Raw genomic sequence first — 20525 nt, forward strand, 5'->3', positions numbered from 1 at the left:
GAATCGGTAGGTATCCACCACATCAGCTTCAGACGACGTCGTTTCGCGATCACGGTGTCTGCTTTTGTGTTTGGAGACAAGGGCAGCTTCCTGAGAGATCCTCCTAATCAATCATTGTCGACCGTTGGATTTTCATCCAACGGTTATAATTATTATAACTTTAAAATGATTATCTATTTGTAACCGTTAGATAAAAATCTAACGACTCACAATGGTTGGTCAAATGATCCTCTCCATTAGCTCAGTAAAGGATCCAAATCCCTGACGGACGGCGGAAAACTTATGGAATCAGTAGGTCCCAACTGAATCTGTCGGCACTGCTACGATCTCGACACGTGTTCATCCAAGACAAATTAGTCCACTGCACGCTGACTGTCGACGTCCTCTGGGTCCCACCGGACCCTTATCCTGGAATCTCACCGTATCGAAAAACTAGTAGAAAACCGAGAATACATTTTTGAATTTTACTCCCCGATTCAGAAATTGAACCACCCAAAAAAAAAAATTCAATTAATTATCTTTCTGCTTCACCTTCTTCCCCAATTCTCAGAAACTAGGGTTCTTGGTAGCATCATGACGATGCGTACTGCACCGACGCCGCGATAAGTCAATAACAGCCGTACGATTGATCAATGTCGTCGCCGGCGCCGTCGTCGGCCTTCTTCGTCATCTGCCTCCTCCACTCCCTAATCGCCATATCCTGCGGGGCACTTATGATGTTCTACATGACGGAAGTCTACACCTTCGGGCACGGGATCCAGACAGCCCAGAAGCTGCTGGGGTCCACCCCCCACGACCAGCTCCTGATTCGGACCTGCGACTCCTTCTCTGGCCTCCTCCTCTTCGCGATCGGCTTCCTGCTGCTCATGGTCTCCTTCGTGAAAGATTGCGAGTTCCAGAGCTTCTTCGCCAAGGGGTGCACGTTGCTCCACGTTTTCATGGCGCTGTGGCGGTGCTACTTCGAGCGGCGGGTGGAGGACCTCGCCTGGGACTGGCTGAGGCAGACGGTCGGCGACGTCGTGCTGGCGGCGTCTTGGGTTTTCTTCCTTATTTTCTCCTGGAGAGAAAAGTACGACTAAGCCCCTCTTCTTCCTCGCAATTTACGGCGTGTTGTTTTGTTATATGTTGTTAATTTGCCTTGTGGATCAATGGGTAAATATGTCGATTACTGAGAAAGTGTGGAAAATTGGGATTCTTAGTGTTTTTGTTTTTGTTTTGTTTTTTTTATTTTTGTTTTTATGTTTTTGTTTTTTTTGTAAGAAAGAAAAAGGTGTTTGCTTATTGGTTCGGTTGGATGTTAGTGGAATTTTGGCGATCTTTGTTGTAGATATTTACTTTTGTGGATAATGAAAGTTGAAACACATCATCCTTCGGTGGTCGTTTATGTTTACGTACTTTCTTTTATTCGAGCGATATTCCAAACTAAACTAAACCAAACCAAACTACATTAAACTAAACGGGGAGGGAGATTCCGACTTGTGTGAGGTAGGAGCGTGCATTGCTCTAGCTAATTTGGCTATGCCCAGGTCGCCCATGTTTGTTTATATTAAACCATAATGACTGGGTGACAAACCATTGCCTTAAAGGCTTGAACTTCATCAGCTGATGATCGTAAGGGTGTTTATCTTGAATCTTGACGGCAGTTCAAATGTGTAGAAATCGGAGTTTCGATTTATAGGAACTTAAAGGGGTTGTAAGCGGTGATGACATTATAGTTTTTGTTGCAATATTTGGGATTGCAAATCTGCTTCTTCTCGTGAAAGGGAGTAGTGGACTGCTATAATGCTAGTTCTGCCCACTTCACTCTTGCTTTGTTGTTTGATTTGTGGAGTTTCTAACCTCTTATATTTGATCAACCGTGTATCTTCCTTCTGTGCGCATTATCTATCTCGTTTTTAGCTCGCAAGGTTTGAGTCAGCATTTCTTTGTTCAATCTACTTCTCAATCCGCTTCATCTCATTGGAAATCTGTAGAAAGCCTCAGTGATCACCATGCCAGCTGACCAGGTTGAGAAGTCTTTTCTCCCCCCAATATACTCCTCATCCGGTGAGTGCGTTGAAAGGATCTCTATTACAGCCATGTACTTGGTTGCTTCAAATAAACCTGACACTGATGCTAGGAAGTATTTCTGTGGATCCCTTATGAAAGCAGCATACTCTGGGTCATGCTCTTGCGGCAATAATCGCCGCATGTATGGTGGGCGGGCCGAGACATACCTGCCATATTTTAAGGGTATCAGACTGATATGCAACAGCAACATATATCAGAATAGCCACACAAAAAAAGCAGGATGAGCCAATGAACATTCTGGTTCCGGAGGAGCTCCGGCTATGGTAAAGTTCAGAATGCTCAAACAAAACAAAATGCAAATGAAAATAGGATAGAAGTGCACACAATCATGCTACCTGCCACTAGGGCCTTCCAGAAGGCATATAACTTGCTCCACCAATCTTTGTTTTCAGGGTATATATATCAATTAATTTCAAAAACCTAAGCCTTCAATTTCGATTCCATTTCCCATCCCCAACCTAGATGGTTTTATTCCTTCCTCTCCCTACCCTTCCCACCTGTCTCCGGCTTTCCTTCACCCCACATATTTACAAATCTGCAATCACTCGCCTTTAACGCGTTTTGACGTGATTCTCTCGGAGGTGTGTAGAGCTCAGGCGCAGGTGTTCACACCACCACCTCCCATGGATGGGAAGTGCGTTTTGCTCCGGCTCAAATGTTCACACCACCATTTCCCATAGATTTGTCCTCGGTGGGTTTTTTGCCTTCAATGACCACCTTGTTGATTGGTCATATCTCACTAGCTTTCTTTGGGTTGTGGTTGCTGTTCTGATCTATGTGGTGCTTTGTAGAAGTTGTTTGAGTCATTTTTTCCATCATTTTTGCTGATTTGTATGGCTGAATCTCTGTTTATTGTAGGGTTTTTCTGTTTCTAGGCTCAAATTTCTTTTGGGTTTTGTTTTGGGGGTCCATATCTTCTTTTGTGCTTTTCATGTAATTGGGCCTCTTCTTATGCAATTTGCATATAGTTTGTTGGTAAAAAATTTACTATCTAGCAAAAAATAAAATAAAATAAAAAAATCAATTTTGTTGGAAAAGGAAAGGGTCCAAACTATTTGTTTTGAATTTAACCCTGTTTTGGTCGGATAATAATACTTGCATTCCTCTTTTGGGGATGAGCTTATTCCTTCATATGAATAATGTATCTTGACTATATAAATTTCATAATCATAATCGTTCCATTTCTTAATCTTCATATGAAAATCAACCTTACATAAAATCATTAATATCGAGATGATTTAGTAATTCAAATGTATAGAACAAATTGACAGTGTATGTACCAAGTAAAATATTTATGACGAACCATCCATTTATTTGATACATTTAAGTGATTAAACGATCTCCAATTCGAATGAATTTTTGTAGAAGTGATATCCAAATGAATATTAATAAGTTGACGGTTTGATCGTTGATTTTATTCAATCAAGATACATTATTTCTAAATGGAAGGATATGTGCATCCCCAAATGCGGATGCAAGTATTATGGTATTGTGTAAGGAAGATTACATTAACCTCAGATTGTTATACTATTAGGAACTCCTCTGCATGTAACCCCAGGCTCCGAGCTTGGCATGAGCAGCTCATATGGTGAGACCCCAGCCCCACATCTGTTCCTCAGATTTGAATCACCATTTCTTCCTTCAATCTCCTTCTCAATTTTCTTCATCTCCATTAAAAACCTATAAAATGCTTCAACAATCTCAGTGTCAGCTGACCACGTCGACAACAAATCCTTCCTTTCCCCAATATACTCCTCATCGGGCGAGTGAGCCGAAATGATATCGATAACTGCCATATACTTTGTTGCTTCAAAAAAGCTAGGCAGTGATGACAGAAAATATTGCTGTGGTTCCCTTATGAAATTGGCGTACTCATCGGGATCATCGTGCTGATTTGGCACTAGTCTTCTCATGTGTGGTGGGCGAGTTGGGACATAACCACCATATGGATACTGGCCAAAGTTTAGGGCAGCATGTTGGGCGGTTGTGATCCAAATTATGGTGGTGAGAATTGCGATTAGGTCATTTGGGGTTGAGAGTTTTGGCCACCAGCTTGCATGGGAAAGATCTGCATGCCCTAAATTGATTGACTCGTGGTACCATGCATGGAGTTCTGTGTCTGATTGAACCACACTTGCATCAGGGTAGTAGTAATTCACATAGGTTTGAACCAATCTCTCAATTGCTGACCATATGAGGAGTCCATCTGTTGCATATGGGTAGTCTTCAATTAGTAATCTTAGCCCATGGGATTGAGTTGGGTCTGGTATTGCCACTCCTCTACATATAGAGACGACAATAAAGTTAATAAGATATCAACTCAAGAAAAAGTTTACGTATCTTTTTCAAGACAATGTGATATGTTAGGTTGTCATATTGTCAATCCGAATAATTAATTTGGTGAAACTTGTCCAAGTATGATGTTAAATTCAGTCTAATAACATAATAGATGGATATGTTAGGCAATAAAACATAACGTCCGAACCTTCTAATGAGATCTGCCGGAAGGCCTTCATGGTCAAAGCGCCACCAATCTCGATAAGCGGCACAACTAAACTCCATGGAATATTTGCCAGGAGTGAAATTAGACTCGATGATGCCTCCAGCGTTGATGAGCACCTGACGAGCCAATGCATTTACCTTCAAGGTGTATCGCATGTGAGGTTTGAGGAGCTTGTAGATTGGGTGCATTACACTCAAATGGCGATGAGCTGCTATTATGAGTGGTTCCATGCATGCATGAACGCGTAACCTGTTTTAAAATTCAAAATTTAATCAATGGTAGCAGAGTAGAAAGTTATCTGATGAGTCTAAATGAATGTTTACGATTACGTCAATCCTCCAGAATTATGGAAATTGTTGTGCATACCAATGATGAATTAGTTGATGAGCACCGGCATCATTGGAGCAGACATGGGCTTTTCCTATTTGCCAAAGCCAATATGCTGTAGCATCAACTGGAGGCGTGAGAACCTGCTTATTGGATGCTGAACCTAACTTTGTTGGAGGCAGACTGAGCTCAATAGCAATTGGCTTTAAAGTTCCCAATGAGGTCAAGAACAAAATTGTACGTGTTCCATAAGCTTTTCGGTCATCCAAAGTATTTATTTGGTTGAGAAATGGAAGAAACATGTCATGATAGTCTAATATGAACAGCTTGTTTTCTTCCAATGCCTGCAAATTAAACACAATTTATTGTAGTGAATTCTATCATGATCTGTATCATTATAAAACATATTTCTTTTGGCATCTGATGGTGATGAAATTTAGAGTTTAGGATTTAGCCCTTTTGGTATGATGAGTTCGCTCTTGTACTATGCGCACGTAACGGAAGATTTGCATACAATATACATACCTGTTGTACGGACATTCCCTCAAGATGGCCTATTAAATGTTCCTCCTCGAGTGCTGACTCTTGTGAACCATAGATGGATGGATCAAGTTTGCTTACAGGTGGGAAAACTGTAAGCCTTTCTATGCTCAGAGGGTTTATGCCTGCAACCGCTTGACGCCCGAATTCGTCGTCTCTTAAACAACAAGATGTATCCCCTGAAAGAATATATGGGAGTGAGATTGTATATATTGAAACTGGAACATTTCTGTATGTTACCACGTTGAATATAGTGGACAGGAAACAATTTACATCCCAGAAATTAGCCTATACAATATCTTTCCTTTCCTACACTCCTATAATCAAGGATAAATTACAATATATTGGGAAAATTAATCCCAAATCATTCTTTATTCTCAACACTTCCCCTCAAGTTGGAATGTATGTTATGATTCCCAACTTGCCAAGTAGATCATAAATTATGATAGGCCCAGCGGCTTTGTGAACATGTCCACAGGTTGCTATGAAGTTGATATGTGAGCCGTTTTAGTCATTGTATGACGTCATTATCAATAGTGTCATTATTTATTTCGACATATACAACCAATTATAACCATATAATGATCTTAAGTTCTTAACTGTATGATATTAGATTTTTTTTTCCACTTAAGCAGCCACAACCTTTAATTTGACTCCCATAAGCAAATACATCACTTTTAAAGATTATTGATCAATCCTTCAATTGATTGAATTACTACGAAATACTGTTGATTACCATGCAGACATAAACTTAAACTGAACCTAATTATTGGAAATTCCTATTGGGGTATATGGGGATCAATAGCAAAATTGTGAAAATTGTGTGGAATAATATAAAGTTGTTGGGGGTCCTGTGAACTCATTGACCCCCCCCCCTTCCCTCCGCTACTGAACGCGGCCCGTCACTCTAAAACTTTAGTTGTTTAATCCGAATTAACTCATTATTACTCTATTAAGATGATATATAAATGCTTACTTGAGATTAATTTTGGAGGGTCAAATTTGAGGTTCTCTTGGACTTTGTTAAAAATCTTTGGCAACGGAAGCTTCATCTTTTGTTTCTTGTTTTCAAGCAAAGACGCATCGCTATACAGACCGTTGATGTCTGAGTAGCCCTTGAAAAATTTACTGTCCCTAACAATGGCTGTTACTGTAGGTATTATATGCCTCAGAATACCCTTCAACTTTCCAACATCAAGAGCTTCTTGCTTGGCCTCCTCAAACTCCTCGTCTCTAGGCACGTAAATTGTCGTGGATTCATTCACCGGTGACTCCATATTCTCGTCTGTCTTGGTCGGAGGGCGGCCAGTTCGACAACGTCTAGGGTGTGGATTCTTGTTGCCTCCAAGAGTCGGTCTTACGAATTCCATTCCCTTATCTGGATTTCCAATGTCGTTGTATGTGTCGTAGTCGTATATTCTATCGGACGGCGTTCTAAGTCCTTTCCCATCACCTCTTAGCTGCCTTAGCTCCATTTCTCTTAGCTCTTTCAACCCTTCGGGTGTCTCGCCAGGTAAGTATGCCTGCAAAATCCAAGGCCTCAAAGTCGTGATGATCAGCGTGTAGGTAATCAGATTTCAATCTCGCAACACATGTAAAAAAGGTCGTACCCAGTGCACAAGGCTCCCGCTTTACGCAGGGTCTGGGAGAGGTGAATCTCGCAACACATGTACTGAACAATTTACATAAATGAAAAGAAAACAAAAATCGAAGTATTACTACAATTTTTTAATCTCTTAACATACTTTGGTCCAGATTTTTACTTTTCATTTTTGTTCAAGGAGCATACAGCCTTAGCCAACTAACCTAACTTGGTCCAGATTCACAGTTTGACAATAAATGCCAAACTGTGTGCATGTAAATACATGATCGTCAACTTAAGTTTGGTGTCTCAAGTACCTTAGAACAGAAGAAGATTCTTTGTACAGACATCACCCTCTGTGGTTGAACCCAAGAATTGCATGGAAAATCAACAACACCTTCAATGTTGACGCTCTCTAAGTAGAACTCGTTTTCATATCCATTGCTCACCGTGATGGCTCCTGGCTTCCCAAATTTTGGATCCACCATAAATTTGACTTCGTAAACGCTCTTCTGATCAGAGCCCATCTTTAGGTTCTTTGTCCAAACCAATCTAGCTTCATCGCTCCACTTTGGCGACATCCGATCTTAATTTGTTTCGACACACACAAAATCAAAGGAAAATTAAATCAAATATTGTAAACACGTCAATGGGAAAAAGACTTCGGAAATTATAGTTACAAAAAAAATTACAGTTTGATATGTACGTAACAGACAGTTCGTTGCTAGCTAGCTATAACAATATTGGTAGTAATAGAATCAATTAGGCAGCTTACTTGATTCAGTTTCAGTACTAACAAGCTGTAGAACAACACCCTCTTGATTATGACGATCAAGAGTATGCTTGTCAAACCAATGAAACATCATGTCCATGACATTTATGATCTTTTTCTGACTTTTCCGAACAGTCACCAGCGCAGTGAGTTCCAACATCATCGCTGCTGCAGTTTTCTCTACATCAACTGCAGCGGAGAACTTGTTACGAACGATTTCTGCGAATGCCGCCCTCTTCTTCCTCATCGCTCGGAATGTAGTTCTTTTTGTTGAAGAAAAGAAAATGCCCGAGGAAAATTGCTTGTAACAATTAGCATGCCACATGATATCCATTGGTTTTGAAATGTGATTGGGATGAGCAAGTGCACCCACAGTCATTGCCATATAGCTTAACTGGGTGTAATAATTAACTATAATGTTAGAACTATAGCCTATATATAGAGTAGGATGAGCGAGGACCGTAGGCCATCTTCAGCCAAGGCGAATACATTTAGTACTAAAATTGATAGAATAAGTCTCAAGCTAAAGGCCTTAAGATAATCGGGCTAAAATAATTAAGCTAAGTTTGGCTCTAAGACAAACAACATACAGGAGAGAGGATCCTTGCTAGATCTTCTTTGTGAGGATCCAAAGGATCCTCCAATTACATCCATTCATCGTGCATCGTACAGTCAGTTTTCATCAAGTACTGTTTGTATTCAATTTTAAATAAAAAATTTACAATGATTTCTGACCACACGATATACGATAAACGAATGTGATTTGAGGATCCTCTCGCCCAGGGCATGCTAAGTTTGACCACAAGTAGTAATAAAATAAGGAAAACTAATGAAAATGACTTGAAAACTTTAAGTTTTAAGGATAAGGACAAAATAAAGGTAAAGTGAATAGTACCAGAATTGACTTTTTAGTGTAAAAATATGTTTTTCGTTAAAGTGAACAGTACCGGAAGCTTTTCATTAAAGTTCCCAATAAAATATGAAGAGTAAAATATAGGCTCCTAGAAGAATTGATGCTATCCACACATTTCTTCATTCATTCGACGATTGAAAATTTAGGGAGGTATGCAGAAGTAAAAAAAAATATGTGGACCACTATAAAAATTTCAGTCCTAAAGGTGTCTTAAATTAATTTTCCAAAAAAAAAAAAGTAGTCTTAAATTATTAATTTGTAAAAAGCTAAAACCTAGGGGCTAGTTTGGTATTACTGTGCTTTGAAAAAAAAACTGCTTCTATTGTGCTATGAGAATAAACAGCTGTGAAATAAAGCAACAGAGTGTTTGGTAAACTTTTTTGTAAAAGTGCTTGTAGCAAAAAAAAGTAGTGTTAAAGTGTTTGGTAAATTTTTATGTAAAACTGCTGCGACTCTGTAGAATGACTAAAAAATATATGATGTTGAATATTATATAATAATTTTTTTTATCTTTTCTTTCATCCGATGAAGTCAACCCTGATGTGCCCAACATCTGCTCAATGCCGCCCTTCTCCATCTCCGCCAGAACCCTCTCTACAATAATCAACATCATGCCGTCAACGGTTGCTTTATCGGAATCCGGGTACAATTCGGAGAGCTTCTACTTCATGATCCACACGAATCAGGACAAGAAATCGTTAACGGCTCCGTCTTCCTCCTGCTCGGAATCCTCAGAATCAACCGCCTGAGCTTAAGCTAAGTGAATGTATCAGTGAAATGGAGAAATGGGTTTTGGGAAATTAGGGTTCTTGATGGGTTTGGAGCCGCCATAGCTAGGTGGACGAAACGAAGTCAGAGGCTGGGTCTGCTGCTATGGTAATGAAAGCATAGAGCGATCGTAACCTTCCCATGATAATTGAAGCATTTGTTACTGCTTGCTTGGAAATCAAGTGCCGCAAATTCATTTCTCAACGGAGGGAGAGGGAGAGAGAGAGAGACGAATACAGAGATGTTGGCATTGGAAAATTTCATTAAAGCCTTAGCACCTCTTGGTTTGTGGAGAAGCTGGGTAAGCAAAAAAAGCCGTTTTTCAAAGTTGGGTTTTGCAGTTTTTGTTTTTGTTTTTTTTTCACTAAAAACTGTGAAAAAAAAATCTGAAGTTGAATGTTTACCAAACATAAAGTTTTTTTTAATACCCACTTTTTTTTTCTTCAGAATCAGCTCAATATCAAACCAGGGCCAGTCAAAAGCTTCGTAGCCCTCCATAGCAAAAAATGGTCTAAATTTACTTCTCTCCTCTACTAGTGACAGTGTCGCTTGTATCGCGAACATAAAAGTAATATGGCCCACACTTGTTAACTATCAGACCGATAGCTAGCAAAAATGAATGAGGATTCTCTTCGGATCCTCTTTTTGTGAGGATATTCTCCGGATCCTTTAGGAGGATCCTGAAGATCATCAAATCGTGTCCGTTTATTGTACATCGTGCGGCCATAAATCATTTTGAATACTTTTATTTTATATTAAATATGAATAGTACCTGACGAAAACTAATCACACAACATACAATAAACGGACACGATTTGAGAATCCCCAAGATTCTCATAAAGAGGATCCGGAGAGGATCCTTCTGGAGCAAAAATGACGCTTCTCAATTATTTTGAACTCAAGTCATACAAAGACTCAGTACATTTTTATCATTGTACTAAAGAGTATAACTTACACACTTCTCAATTATTAGACAAGATAATCAAGTAACACGTTTAATTATTGGTTTCTCGGCTGTGTCTGTGTGGCCGTAGGGTAGATAATCACGTAACAGTTTTAATTGGTTGCCATATTCTTGCTGCTAATCTGTCTGTACTGATAAGCACCAAACATATTAACTTTTTCTCTTTGACCAAGAGACATTTTTCCATTTTTCTGGTCTCGCGAGAAAATTACGTGAGAGTAATTTAAACAAATGGTTGAATTGGCCTGGATGTCAAATTTACTTTTCCAAAAACAAGTCAGTGGTGTATATTACTAATTTACACATTTATTGTCTGCAACCATAGCATCTTACCACATACTAACACAATAAGTGAGGATCCAACCCACAACATGATGCATTAATATGATTACTTGTCGTCATTGCGATAAAACGTTATTTATCTAAAATATATGTTTTATTAAGAGACATGATTTTCACTTTCTTTTTAGCTTCACATTTATCTCTCTTTAATTTTGTCCATCAGCTTATTAAAATTAAATGAAACAGAAAAAACGGTGTTTGAGAAACTAAAAGATGTGTGTGTTTACATCTTCTTGTACTAATAATAAAATCATTCATTTAGTAATTACTAATTTACTATGTCAAGTTTCCGCGGTGGACATGGTTCTGTAGATTTTTCTTAAGGTCGAGTTAGAGGATGGTCCCGACATGCACGTGAACTAAGGAATCAATTCAACAATGTTGTATGCTATGTTGTCATGCATGCATACGTACCCGCGAATGCTTTTCCATTACGTGTTGTACCAGTCTTAACCTAAGCAGAAGTAAAATGTGCAAAACGCAAAGCTACGCATATAGAACAACTGCATTCCTTCAGCTCAGCTGCCTCTGCAACATTGTCTCTTGTCATGACCAAGTATTGCCTCTGCAACATTGCTTCAGCTCAGCTGCCTCTGCCACTGCATATGTTGGCGACAAATTTTCTGTATATATTTTCAACGAGGGAAGCTTCAAGCCATGACCAAGTATTGTGAGCTAGCTAAATGATCAATCTTCATTTTGAAAGGATCGATATGATAAAGAACGCGTTGATAGAGATATAAATGGTCTTAGTTGTGAGGACGAGTAAGTAAAAACGTCCCATATCAGACAAAAGAAAACCATATAAAAATGAAGTTGGATTCTCTCCGCTCTCTTTTTCTCTTCTCCTCCCCCCCCCCTCTCTCCTCTCTCAGTGGCCTCTTCTTCTTTTCTCTACAAAGAAGGTAAAGCAAGATGATGATACTTCGATTTCCTTTACTAGGAACTTGTAATTTGTACAATTACTAGATGCCTTTTTTTGAGAGCGACAACATGTGTCTTTACTCTTTAGAGCAGTTCCACTCCTAAAAAAAAGCGCCAGCACTCATCCTATTTAATTCACTTAGGGTGCGTTTGGTACGCAGACGGAACGGAACGGGACGGGACGGGACGGAACGGGACGGGACGGGATGGGACGGAACGAAGGTGTAATTTTTGAAAAAGACATGGGGTATATTTGTCTTAAAATGGTAAAACATTGCGTTCCACAAACGTGGAACAAACCCGTTCCAGGGGGGGAAGGTGGAACGCAAAAACACTCAAAATCTGTCCCGTGGAACAGCCCATTTCACCCATTTTTGGCGCACCAAACGCGGGACGGAACGCCTCGTCCCGTTCCGTCCCGTCCCGTCCCACGTACCAAACGCACCCTTAGTGAACAGTAATAGACCCTAATGAACAGTAATAGATCAACTGCATCTTCACCCCTAACAAAAAATAGCATAGTCAATTTTATTAAAATATTATTATTTTTATTATAAAATAATTAAAATAATAATTTATTAAAAAAAGACGGTAAGTTTGGAACCTCCTTGCATTTCTCTCTCCCTATCTGTCTCTCTCTCTCTCCCCATTCGGATTTGGAGGAGACCAAGAACCCGAAATCTCCCTTCGCCCCATTATCAACCTCAGCCTCGAGGAGCTCTGCACCAAGAACCTGTAATCAACCTCCCCATTTGGATTTGGAGGTGCACCAAGAACCCGGAATCAACCTCAGCCTTGAGGAGCTCTGCACCAAGATCTTTCTACGACGCATTGATCGTGCTGGAGGTTGATGGCCCGACTGACGTCAAATGGCCCGGCATGTGGGTTTGTCGATTTTAGGCCGGTCTCTTGCCTGCCTTGAGCTAGGTGCTGATCAAAATGCTGGGCTGACGTGGATAGTCTGGGTGCCGGGCTGGTTTTTTGGCCCCGGTGGAACTGCTTTTATGTATCTTTCATTTTCTACATATGGTTCCTGTGTTTTGATAGCATAAAACGTGAAACATGAGTTAAATTGCATTATTATGTTTCACGAGATTTAAAATTAAAATCAAAACCAAGCATGATTTCGTGAACTCCAATATGGATATTTCTTAGTAGAGGAAACAAATGCTATAGATCAATTATCAAATTTAGCGAGGTATATCAACCTAACAATGGCATGTCTGGCAATGTTTTTCAAAAGCATCTTTGTAAAATGAAAAGAGAAAATATAAAATTTTACGTTTAACATGAGAAGGCATCCGGTAGGTCATCTGAAACCAATTTTTGAGAAGAAAAAAAATGAAAACATGTTTGATATTGCATAAGTGTTCGATTCTACTTGTATTTTCACTTTTGAAAAAACATAATATAGAATGTCGTGATGATCAATTTTTTTAGGAAATGTAAAGGGCTTGAGCTAAGTTTATTTTAACAAAAAAAAATCATCCTATAACTTTTTTTTAATGAAAATGACTTAAATTTTAATGAAAAACACCTAAACTTTAATGAAAATGATAAAAGTTTAATATAATAATAATAATAGAATGTAATAAAAAATGGATGCACAGATCCACACGTCAGTCACACACATTATTTCTGAAACTGAATGGTACTATACTTTTCTAAAACTGAACGGTACTACACTATTTTTGAAAATTGAATACTAATTATTTTTGAAACTAAACATGAATGCTACATATATTTCTGAAATTGAACACGGGTACTACACTATTCCTGAAACTGATCACTATTTCTAAAAATTGAATACTAATTATTTCTTAAACTAAACACAAATACTACATTATTTTTGAAATTGAACATGGGTACTTGTTTGGACTCAATTTTACATCATCGGCCCGAGCAAACAAGGTCATTGAATGAGCAAGATTTTAGACCGTCAGATGACTCTGAACATTAAGGCCTCGTTTGATAAGCTGTATAAAACACCGGATAATACGAATAATATGAAGTCCTTTGTTTGGTGCCCATACGTATTACATAGTTACTGGATTAATAATCTGGGCCCATCCATTTTATCCGGTTCATGCCCGCATACTCACCCAGAACACGGTATTATTTAGTCAGGGCTAAAGAGCCAAAATGGTCCCTGAGATTTGCATAACTCATCACTTTGGTCCCTAACATTTCAATTCGATAAAAGTGGTCCCTGAGATTGTCCACCATCCATCATTTTGGTCATTCCGTTAAAAACTCTGTTAAGTGTCCTGGAGCTATTGGCCGGAAGTTTGGGCAATTTTCAAAGCTTCCTAACTCAATCGTTTCTTAACCAAATTCGACCCATAATATATCAAAATGAAGATAGGAAAATGTAGAATAAGATTATACCTATTTGGATGCTCAATGGTTGCCTGAAATTTCTGGAAAATAGCCTCAAAGTTGACTGGTCCGATGGAAAACTGGAAAACTCGCCGGAAACTGGGTAAACTTTAAACGTTCATAACTTCTTCAATACTCAATGAAATCAAGTGATTCAAAAACGAAAATCATACTTCTTGATTAGACGAAGAGAATGGTACCTTTTTTTATGGATAACTCACCGTATTTTGGCCGGAAAAAAGGCTCGAAAGTGGCTGTCTTCTAGACCAAGACAGCTACTTTCGAGCTATTTTCCAGCCAAACCATGGCGATTTATTTAGGAAAAAACATGAGAGTTTTTGTGGTGCAGAGATAAATGTTTGAAATTAACCAATCAATTAAGACATTAATGAGAGAGTAAATATGGTAAACTTGTTTGTTTGATTATTATTTTTTTTTTCATAACTGGAGATTAAAAGAAAATCCTGATCATAATTAAAATTAAAATTGATTACACGTGTCATGACTTTGGAAGACCTAGAGTTAGGGGGTGGGCAAAAATACCTCTATTAGAATTAGGTGCTCCATGCATATTTGGTAAATTGGTATATTTATTGTGTTCATCATGAATTTTTTTTTGGGTAAAAAATGATATCCATTAAACACATAAAAATTTGAAGCATAAATATCAACAATGAAGTGCATGATCGACAAGCAGAAGAAAAATATAAGAAAACAAAGATTCACTAATCTTTGTTTTCAGCATATATATCAAATCCATTTGGTTGGAAAAGGAAAAGGTACAAACTATTTGTTTTGCATTTAACCCTTTTTTGTTTGGATAATATACATGCTTTCCTCCTTTAGGGATGAGATCATTCCCTTATGTGAATAACGCGCCTTGACCGTACAAATTTCATGATCGGAAAATCACTCAATTTTTTAATCTTCATTTCAAGATTATCCCTACAAAAATGACACTGAGATTGTTGAAGCATTTTATAGGTTTTCAATGGAGATGAAGAAAATTGACAAGGAGATTGAAAGAAGAAATGTTGATTCAAATCTGAAGAACAGATGTGGGGCTGGGGTCTCACCATATGAGCTGCTCATGCCAAGCTCGGAGCCTGGGGTTACATGCAGAGGAGTTCCTAATTGTCTCGAATTAACCTCAGACTGTTATACTATTAGGAACTCCTCTGCATGTAACCACAGGCTCCGAGCTTGGCATGAGCAGCTCATATGGTGAGACCCCAGCCCCACATCTGTTCCTCAGATTTGAATCAACATTTCTTCTTTCAATCTCCTTGTCAATTTTCTTCATCTCCATTGAAAACCTATAAAATGCTTCAACAATCTCAGTGTTAGCTGACCACGTCGACAAATCCTTCCTTTCTCCAATATACTCTTCATCAGGCGAGTGAGTTGAAATGATGTCGATCACTGCCATATACTTTGTTGCTGTTAAAAGTATAACACCAGCCCAAAGACAATGGATCCAGCCCATGCATAAAGAAAGATCCATGCACATGCTAGAGAATTCTAGCAAAGTTCAAGTTGGTGGAAGAGTCTAGAAGAATGGTAAGGATTCCACCAACATGCAAGATTAGTGTAGATAATTCTAGCTTAAGAAGGTAGTAGAATTATCTAGATATCTCTAGCATGATGTTTCCATACTTCTCCAAGGTTCCATCCATGCCTATAAAAAGAGAAGGCATCCACACCATTTGTATTAACAATAAAGCAAGCAAGAAAGTAGTCAAGCCAAGGAGAAGGCATCCACACCATTTGCATCCAACGTTGATGAGCTCCCGACAAGCCAATGCATTTATCTTCAAGGTGGTTCGCATGTGAGGTTTGAGAAGCTTGTAGATTGGGTGCATTACACTAAAAATGGCGATGAGCTGCTATTATAAGTGGTTCCATGCATGCATGAACGCATAACCTGTTTTAAAATTCAAAATTTATCATGATATCAGAGCAGAAAGTTATCAGATGAGTTCGAATGAATGTTTACAATTACATCGATCCTCCGAATTATGGAAATTTGTTGTGCATACCAATGATGAATTAGTTGATGAGCACCGACATCATTGGAGCAGACATGGGCTTTGCCAAGTTGCCAAAGCCAATTTGTCGTAGCATCAACTGGAGGTGTGAGAACCTGCTTGGATGCTGAACCTGACTTTGTCGGAGGCAAGCTCAGCTCAATAGCAATTGGCTTTAAAGTTCCCAATGAGGTCAAGAAGAAAATCGCACGAGTTCCATAAGCTTTTCGGTCATCTAAATTGTTTATTTGGTTGAGAAATGGAAGAAACATGTCATGATAGTCTAGTATGAACAACTTGCTTTTTTTCAATATACCTGCAAATTAAACCCACAATTCATTGTAGTGAATTCTATCATGATCTGTATCATTATAAAATATATATCTTTTGGCATCTGGTGGTTATGAAATTTAGGGTTTAATTAAGATTTAGTTCTTTTGGTATGATGAGTTCACTCTTGTACTATGCGCATGTAACGGAAGATTTGCATACAACATATATTTGGTAAAATATATTTTCATTTCACACTCATAATGTTACAGCTTAGGTGTATATATATATACAACAAATTATCAGAATATCTTAACCACTAAGATAACAACTAAGAAGGTATAGTTACAATGTTGCCCTTTATATCCCCTCTCAAACTGAACTTGGGTAGTCTAAGTTGAAGTTTGTCACGAAGGAAGAGGAATCTGAGCTTGGACAAAGACTTTGTGCAGATATCAGCTACTTGTTCTTGAGTGCAGACAAACTGGACAGAGATCTGTTTAGCAAGTACTTTTTCCCTAATGTAATGATAGTCTATTTCTACATGCTTCGTCCTAGCATGAAAAATAGGATTTTTTGCTAGGGATATAGCTGAAATGTTGTCACACTAGAGTTGGGGCGTTGCAGGCAGGCAATAGCCAATATCCATCAGTAACTGACATAGCCAGGTTATTTCAGAAGCAGTGTTAGCTAGAGATTTGTACTCGGCCTCTGTGGAAGATTGAGCAACAGTTGGTTGCTTCTTTGCACTCCAGCTAATCAAGGAGTTTCCTAGATATACACAATAACCTCCAGTGGATCTTCTGTCAAGAGCACAGCCAGCCTAATCAGCGTCTAAGAATGCTGTGATAGTAGGAGGAGTTGAACACTTGGAGAACCAGAGACCAAGGTCAAGAGATCCCTTGAGATATCTGAAGATACACTTAACAGCCTGAAAGTGTGAAATTCTAGGGTTGTGCATGTATTGACATACAAGATTAACTGCAAATCTAAGATCGAGACGTGTCCAGGTGAGATATTAGAGAGCACCAACTAGTGAATGATACTCAAAAACATTTTGACATAAGGGAGAATCAAGATCGAGTTTAGAAGTGCTGAGAGGGGTACTGCAAGGTTTGGCTCCAGTCATGTTTGCCTTGGAAAGCAAATCCAATATGTATTTGGTTTGAGAGAGAAAAATACCGGATGAGGATCGTTTAACTTCAAGACCAAGGAAATAGTGTAGAGGACCTAAATCCTAGATTGGGAACATGGAGCTAAGTTGCTAAATAACTTGTTTACATGCTGCAGAATTTGGACCAGTGACCAAAATATCATCAACATAGACAAGAATGAAGATCATATCTGGACCCTTTTTGATAAACAATGAATGATCACTGTGAGATCCAAAAAATCCAAGAGAATGAAGAGCACCATGAAGCTTGTCATACCAAGCCCGCATAGCTTGTTTTAAACCATACAGAGAACAATGCAAGTGGCAGACATGAAATGGTTTAGTTGAATCTTCAAATCCAGGAGGTTGTTGCATGAAAACTGATTCATTGAGTGTCCCATGTAAGAAAGCATTGCTGACATCAAGTTGGTTCAAGAACCAATCAAACTGAACTGCAAGAGTGAAGAGAAGTCTAATGGTAACTGGCTTGGCTACCGGACTGGAGGTTTCAGTATAGTCTAAACCTTCATGTTGATTGAATCCCTTGGCAACAAGCCGAGCTTTGTACCGGTATATAATGCCATCTGACTTTCTCTTGATACGGAAGACCCATTTGCAACCTACAATGTTCTGTGATGAAGACTTGGGAATAAGAGACCATGTTCCAGTGTTGATAAAAGCATTGACTTCCTCTTGCATTGCTTGGCTCCAATAAGGGTATTTGGAGGCTTGAAAATAGGTTTTAGGTATGTAATCCACTAAGAGATGAGAGGGTAGAGGGTGTTTAGTGGCAATGAGTGCTTTAGGTTTGAAAATGTTAGATTTAGATCGTGTTTGCATTAGATGAGTGTTAATGGTTTGATTAGAAATGGGAGGAATGGAATTTGGAAACGCCACTATAAGACTTGAGATAGTAGTGGATGAATGGTCATGGGATAAGATAGGTGGTGTACTAGAGGATGATCTAGGCAATGAGGTGTTAGTACTAGAGGAAGAAAAAATAGGAAATGTAAAGGTAAGAGGAGATGGTACAAGTGATCTAGGCCTAGGATGCAAAGGTGGTAATGGGGTTGTGGTGTTTGACATATGATGAAAAGGAAAATTGGATTCATTGAAGAAAACATGTCTGGAAATGTACACTCTATTGGTTGCAGGATCAAGGCATTTATAGCCCTTGTGATTCAGACTATATCCAATAAATACACATGTTTTGCTTTTAGGATCCATATTTAGGATCCATATTTGAGGAAGTATAAGGCTTGAGCCATGGAAAACAAGCACAACCAAAGACCTTTAAAAACTCATAGTTTATAGAGATTCCCAATGAGACTGTCTGGATGCAGTGGGCAATCTGTTGATAAGATAGATTGCTGTGTTGAAGCCTCAACCTAATAGATGTGGGGTACTTTGGAAGCTGCCAAAAGAGTGCGAGCATTTTTAACTAAATGACGATGCTTGCGTTCTGCACACCCATTTTGTTCAGGTGTGTGGGGGCAACTGAGTTGATGTTGAATGCCATGTGTAGTCAAGAAGTTAAAGAAATGAGTACTTAAGTACTCTCCACCAGAATCAGTCCTCAAAGTAATGATGTTTGTACACAGAGAATTCTCAACCAGAGATTTGTATTGCATAAAAGTTGACAGTACATCAGATTTGCATTTCAAAGGATAAAACTAGCAATATCTAGTAAGGTCATCCACAAAAATGACATAGTACTGAAAACCTTGAGAAGAGGCTATAAGTGATGGTCCCTAAACATCCGTGTGAATGAGTTTTAGAGGTTTGCTAGTTGTACAAGATGTAGATACAAAAGGAAGCTTGGTGCTTTTACCTAATGCACAATCTGAGTAGAATGACGTATTTGTATGAGCGAAAACAGGAATACAAGATTTTGAAGCAAGTTTATTGAGAATCTTGACTGATAGGTGACCCAATCTTTGATGCCAGACATCCTTAGAAGCTTTTGCAAAAGCTATGAGTGCCTTATGATGACCATTTGCAGATGAGGGAAAATGAAAAGGATAAAACCCTTGCTGAACAGGGCCTTTAAAACATATCATCCCCGAAGAAAAATCATTCACAGTGAAGTGAGAAGGATAAAGATTCAATGAACATTGATTATCAATCCGAAATTGATTTGCAGATAGAAGGTTATGTTTCAAGGCAGACACATATAGTACTTTATTGAGTGTAAAAACACTAGTAGAAGTATTCAAAATAGTAGAACCAGAGTGAGTGATGGGCAAACCTTTGCCATCACCAATGTACACTTGTTCTAGAGCTGTGTATGCTTCAGGATTCTGCAGAGTTGCATAGGAGTTGGTCATGTGTGATGTGGCTCCAGAATCGACAATCCAAGTAGGATTGGATGAAGAAGTATTAGCAACCATTGCTGCAAGAAAGGATTTTCCACCATAAGCCAGATTCAGGCGATGAGGACAATCACATGCTTCATGATCAAACTGATGACAAATCTGACAGGGATTTTTCTTCATGTAGGATGAAAAATTGTTGCGAACTCCACGATTATGACGCTGATTATTACCACGATTATTAAAGAATCTCTGATTATTAGAAGATCTATAATTTCCAAGATTGAAATGACCTCGATTATGAGGGCGATCCATTTCACGACTTTGAGTGCTGAAGGTAGAAGGAGACTGAGCCACAAAAGCCTGAGAGTTAGGATTGGATGCAGGAAGGGGAATGATGCCTGCAGACATGTTAAACGCCTGAAAAGATGATGCCTCAGAGATGATTTTCTTGTGATTGGCTAATTGAATCTATTTGCTAAGGAGCAAGCCATGTAGTTCATCAATTGTTGTAGATCCGAGATGGAATTGAATAGCATCAACAAACGAGTCATACTCTGGGGGAAGGCCATGGGGAGTGACAGAGATTAGAACAGAATCTTCAACCGAACAGCCAGCACTGGCAAGAGCATTAGCAATTGCCTCAATTTGCTGAAGGTATTGAGCAGTAGTTGAATTG

At 38.8% G+C, this 20525-nt stretch overlaps 2 protein-coding genes and 1 long non-coding RNA gene across 3 annotated transcripts; 1 reads left to right on the forward strand and 2 right to left on the reverse strand.

Annotated features, from left to right (window-relative positions):
• The first annotated feature begins 430 nt into the window (after positions 1 to 430).
• On the forward strand, positions 431 to 1366 carry LOC126622339 (uncharacterized). Its single transcript, XM_050291040.1, has one exon. It carries the CDS (start codon positions 633 to 635, stop codon positions 1077 to 1079), a length of 447 nt encoding a protein of 148 aa, XP_050146997.1. The 5' UTR covers positions 431 to 632; the 3' UTR covers positions 1080 to 1366.
• Positions 1367 to 3379: 2013 nt separating this feature from the next.
• Positions 3380 to 8313, reverse strand: LOC126622342 (linoleate 13S-lipoxygenase 3-1, chloroplastic-like). The gene is made up of 7 exons (XM_050291042.1): positions 7798 to 8313; positions 7340 to 7608; positions 6417 to 6963; positions 5426 to 5619; positions 4940 to 5244; positions 4556 to 4822; positions 3380 to 4350 (listed from the first exon to the last, which is right to left on the reverse strand). Exons 1-7 carry the CDS (start codon positions 8177 to 8179, stop codon positions 3585 to 3587), a joined length of 2730 nt encoding a protein of 909 aa, XP_050146999.1. The 5' UTR covers positions 8180 to 8313; the 3' UTR covers positions 3380 to 3584.
• A 6466-nt stretch (positions 8314 to 14779) lies between these two features.
• LOC126622343 (uncharacterized) lies at positions 14780 to 16270 on the reverse strand. Its single transcript, XR_007623402.1, has 2 exons — positions 16124 to 16270; positions 14780 to 16008 (listed from the first exon to the last, which is right to left on the reverse strand). It is a non-coding gene; the product is annotated as an uncharacterized LOC126622343 (long non-coding RNA).
• Positions 16271 to 20525: the final 4255 nt, after the last annotated feature.

Source organism: Malus sylvestris, chromosome 5, assembly GCF_916048215.2.
Source record: "Malus sylvestris chromosome 5, drMalSylv7.2, whole genome shotgun sequence".
Classification (NCBI taxonomy): Eukaryota; Viridiplantae; Streptophyta; class Magnoliopsida; order Rosales; family Rosaceae; genus Malus; species Malus sylvestris.